This window comes from Peromyscus eremicus, chromosome 2, assembly GCF_949786415.1.
Source record: "Peromyscus eremicus chromosome 2, PerEre_H2_v1, whole genome shotgun sequence".
NCBI lineage: Eukaryota > Metazoa > Chordata > Mammalia > Rodentia > Cricetidae > Peromyscus > Peromyscus eremicus.
Window position 1 is genome coordinate 140644709 of NC_081417.1, and position 4338 is coordinate 140649046.

Consider the following 4338-nt stretch of genomic DNA (forward strand, 5'->3'; position numbering starts at 1 on the left):
ACTGGTGTGTACGCAATTGTCAAATAGCTTACCGGACAGGGACACTTCCTGGACCTGGCTCACAAGGCTCTCTTTTGGGGGTGCATGTAATTTCATCCAGCTGGACCAGCACAGGGCCCTAATGCACTTGTAACTCATTTCAGTGTTTGTCTGCACATAACTTCCTTTAGAAGTACAGTCTCAGATTTAGGGAGTACCTTTTCTGATCATGTAGTCGGCCCTGCCTGCTTTTGATCAAAGCAGGTCAGAAAATTAAACTGTGGAATTTGTTATGAAAAGCTTGGCAGGAGAAGACTGATGTTCTGACGGCATATTTTGCCATCTCTTCAGAAAAAGGTAAGGATAAAAGAATGTAAAAGATTCAAAGAGTGCTCATCAGGGAGATTTTTCTTATTTTCCTCCTACCCAGAGTCTGCTTCTCAACAGGGAAATTAGGAAGCCTCGGGGCCAACCTTGATTCACTCAGCACCAAGATGAGGCCAACAAAGCCCTCAGAATCCATGCTAAAAAATTATCAGTCTTTTGAGTCACAACATCCAGACTCTGACATGTAGTCCAACAAAAATACAAGTGCAAGCCAGGCAGTGGTGGCGAAGCCAGGCAGTGGTGGCGTACACCTTTAATCCCAGCACTCGGGAGGCAGAGGCAGGCGGATCTCTGTGAGTTCAAGGCCGGCCTGCGCTACCAAGTGAGTTCCAGGATAGCCAGGACTGTTACACAGAAAAACCTTGTCTTGAAAAACCAAACCCCCCCCCCCCAAAAAAAACAAGTATAACAACATTGCAACATTAAGAAGGGGAAACAGCCCCTAAGTTCCACAAAATTAGACAGATGCTGGCTTTCACCGTAGTACAAGCAATACAACCTCTAAAACCTCTTTCCCATCAATTTACGGCTACGTAAGTGTCTCTCGGTCTGGTAAGTTGGACCGAATGTGTGGCTTGTCATGGGCCTCCTCCGCAGCCGGGTCATTCTCGTCACCAGACTCCACATAGATGGGCCAGTCGTCCATGTCGCTCTTCCCGTGGCATTCAGATGCCGCCTCCACCAGGCTGAGGTTGACGGGCACCAAGTCGTCATCCTCATCGTGCGCGTCGCTAACACACGTACAGCTGTCACACAGCCCGAAGCGCCGCAGCCCCTGGGACAGGTGGCTGGTGAAGGTTCTTCGACAGCCCTTGCAGATGATTGGACGGTTGGATCTGTGGACCTGTCATCACAAGTGGACACGGTAAACGTCACGGAAAAGGGGTCAAGGAGCCGGAGAGACGACTCAGCAGTTAAGAGTTCTTGCTGAGCAAATGGAAATACGTTGCTCTCCCACCCCTGTGTGCTGAGTCTGGTGGAAAACTGGGGATACAGCTTACTCTACATCCATATCAGGGGGATAGGCCCCCAGTCTGCCGGCCGCAGGAGGTCTGGCCTCATGACAGCCATCTTTGAGCAAAAACTAAGCTTCTTGGAGAATTTCTCTGTTCCCATGCCAGTGTTAACTTTCTAAGCATCTGGTAAAAAAAAAAAAAAAAAAAAAAGTCACCAGATTCTCTAAAAACCTGGGGGCGGGGACGACAGAGAAGCGAAAGGCAGGCTGACCCTCAGATCAGGAAGTGGACACAGCCGGGCAATGGCATCACCGACACTTACGCTCAGGGCGTGGCTCCGGAGGTGCTCCTGTCGGGTGAACCTCTTGCCACAGGTCTCGCAGGGGTAAGGCCGCTCGCCTGTGTGCGATCGGATGTGCCGCTTGAGGATGCCCTTCTGCTTGGCAGTGTAAGGGCAGAAAGGACACTTGTGCAGCTTGATGGGGACCACCAGCACGTCACCTGAGGAATCCAACGGACCGTAAACTGCAACAACCACTGGCACCTTTGGGGGGGGGGGGCCTGGGAAACCCCATCATCCCAGACAGAGAGGGAGGCCACCAACGCTACCTGCTAGCCAGCGGCAACTCTGGCTGGTTCCCCAAAGGTCAAAGGTCAAGTCAGTTTTCCTTCCCTGTGCTAGAGACTGAAGCCAGGGCCTTGCATGTGGTACACAAACATTCTATCACTAAGTGTTATCCCCACATACCCAGCTTGCTTTTTGGTCTTGAGCATTAGGCTTTAATGGCTGAGACATCTCTCCAGCCCATAAACTTTTTTTTTTTTCTGTTTTTTTTTTTTTTTTTTTTTTTTTTTTTTTTAATGCTGGGCAGTGGTGGTGCAGGCCTTTAATCCCAGCACTCAGGAGGCAGAGGCAGGCGGATCTCTGTGAGTTCGAGGCCAGCTTGGTCTACACAGTGAGTTACAGGACAGTGGGGCTGGGGAGAGAAATCCTGTCTCAAAAACAAAACAAAAACAAGGTGGACATCTCTTGAGGTGCAACATCTGATATTGTCCTCCGGTTTCCACATGCGCACACACACAGAGTACACAAAGAAACAATAGTCTGTATATAACAAGTACTCAATTAATATCAATTGATAGTGATGGCAGTGGCAGCATGACAGGGGTGACAATCATGACGGGGGTGGGGGCGGGGGCCGGGGGGCGGGGGGAGGGATCGGATGGACACACGGGACGGACACGGGACACAAGGCACAGATAAATGTTGGTAGAGAGAATGCCTGTGATCAAAACTCACCCGAGTCCTCTCTATACCAGTCATTCTGAACGTCCATCACCGAACTCACGGCCACTCCTGGCCCTTCCAGTCTCCCCTCCACACTATGAGAAAAGTGATGATCCGAGTCATCTTTGCTCTGGACAGCACCGCTGTGCAGGAGAGCCTCCAGAAACTGCTTCACATGGTAGTTGCTATACGTCAGGTCCAAGGCCTGGTTACTGGACAGGCCTTCCTCCGCATGGGCCAGGGGCGTCACGTACTGCCGCAGACGTTCGCCAGCCTCCCCCTCCACTCTGGCAATATCAAATTCCAGCTTGGGTTCAACCCGTCTGGGCACAACAGAAAGGTCACTGTCAGAGGAGCCAGAGCCCTGGCTGCCTTGCACCCCCAGTTCCAAGGGATGGCAGTCCTCGCAAGGGGATGCTCTTGTACACTCCACGCTCCCTTCTCCCTCTCCTGGGGAGGAGACAAAGCTCTTGGTACAACAGGAAGTCCCCTCCAATCCTGAACTTGGACTCCCGCTGTCTATCTGGCGAGCTGCAGCGGCGGCGGCGGCGGCAGCGGCAGCCGCGGCCGCGGCCACAGCTGCGGCCACAGCAGCTTCCTTCTCCATCTTCCGGCAAATGTCAAGGGATGACCTGATGTAGGCCTTGCAGAAGTTGACCACGTCATTCATCTGCAGGTAGCTGGCAGCTGACATAACTTCAATCACATTCTCACCACACAAGTCCAGCTTCCCCGAGTAGAGGAAATCTAAGATGGTGGAGAAGGCGTCGGAGGTGACGATGTCCAGGGAGGCCGTGCTGTGCCGCCCACTGTCCTGAATGTAGTGAATGAGCAGGGCGCGGAAGTAGCCACTGTTAGCGAACAGAATGTTCCGGTGGGCCTTGAAGATGCGCCCTTCCACGATGATGCTGCAATCACAGAAAAAGTCCCTTTTCCGCTGCTCATTCAACTCCCCCAAGAGCTTGGCACCATAGGCCTGCGCCTCCATTTCTGCACCAGCCGCTGCTGCTCTGGAGGGGCCTGGAGCTCTGCCAAGATTTTTATTTAAGTTAATTCACGAACCCCAACCTTACTGTTCTGGTGGACGACCCACCAACACCCACCCCCATGTCTTCCCCCCAACCCGCCCCTTCAAAGCCCACCAAAATCACCCAGAAGGCTTTACCCACTAAACCGGGCCTTTTCCTAATTTGGTCTGATTTGGATTGCTGCCTCGGCGGAGTGGCCTCCAGGGTGTAAAAAACTTATCACTTACCATAAGCTGTTCTCATTTTGTTTTGATTTTCTGTAGCCCGGCCTTGCATTTTCTAAGTAGCCAAGGATGGTCTTGAACTCCTGTGATTACAGGGGTGGTCACCACCTCCAGTTTATGTAGCGCCCGCACCCACGCTGCCTGTGCGCAAGGCCAGCACTCTACCAACTGTTCTATGTCCCTGGCTTTAAGATGTTCATATATATCATATATTCTATTTTAAAACACTGGCTCGGGGCTGGAGAGATGGCTCAGGGGTTAAGAGCATTGACTGATCTTCCAGAGGTCCTGAGTTCAATTCCCAGCAACCACATGGTGGCTCACAACCATCTGTAATGAGGTCTGGTGCCCTCTTCTGGCCTGCAGTCATACATGCTGTATACAGAATAAATAAATAAATCTTTAAAAAAAAAAAAAAAAAACACTGGCTCAGGGCTGGAGAGATAAGAATTAAGAGCACTTGTTGCTCCTGCAGA

At 51.5% G+C, this 4338-nt stretch overlaps 1 protein-coding gene across 1 annotated transcript; it reads right to left on the minus strand.

The window, feature by feature from the left end:
• Nucleotides 1-762: 762 nt before the first annotated feature.
• On the minus strand, nt 763-3635 carry Zbtb8b (zinc finger and BTB domain containing 8B). Its single transcript, XM_059256141.1, has 3 exons — nt 2623-3635; nt 1645-1823; nt 763-1210 (listed from the first exon to the last, which is right to left on the minus strand). The coding sequence occupies exons 1-3, from the start codon at nt 3596-3598 to the stop codon at nt 896-898; spliced, it is 1470 nt and encodes a 489-aa protein (XP_059112124.1). The 5' UTR covers nt 3599-3635; the 3' UTR covers nt 763-895.
• Between the last annotated feature and the right edge of the window lie 703 nt (nt 3636-4338).

Bases quoted from the DNA above. Each gene is read 5' to 3' on its own strand.
- Zbtb8b (XM_059256141.1), bottom strand. From the start codon at position 3,598: ATGGAGGCGCAGGCCTATGGTGCCAAGCTCTTGGGGGAGTTGAATGAG. The intron at 1,824-2,622 runs GTGAGTTTTGAT...TGGATTCCTCAG, and splicing joins CTGGTATAGAGAGGACTCGG to GTGACGTGCTGGTGGTCCCC. The intron at 1,211-1,644 runs GTAAGTGTCGGT...TTGTGATGACAG, and splicing joins TCCGGAGCCACGCCCTGAGC to GTCCACAGATCCAACCGTCC.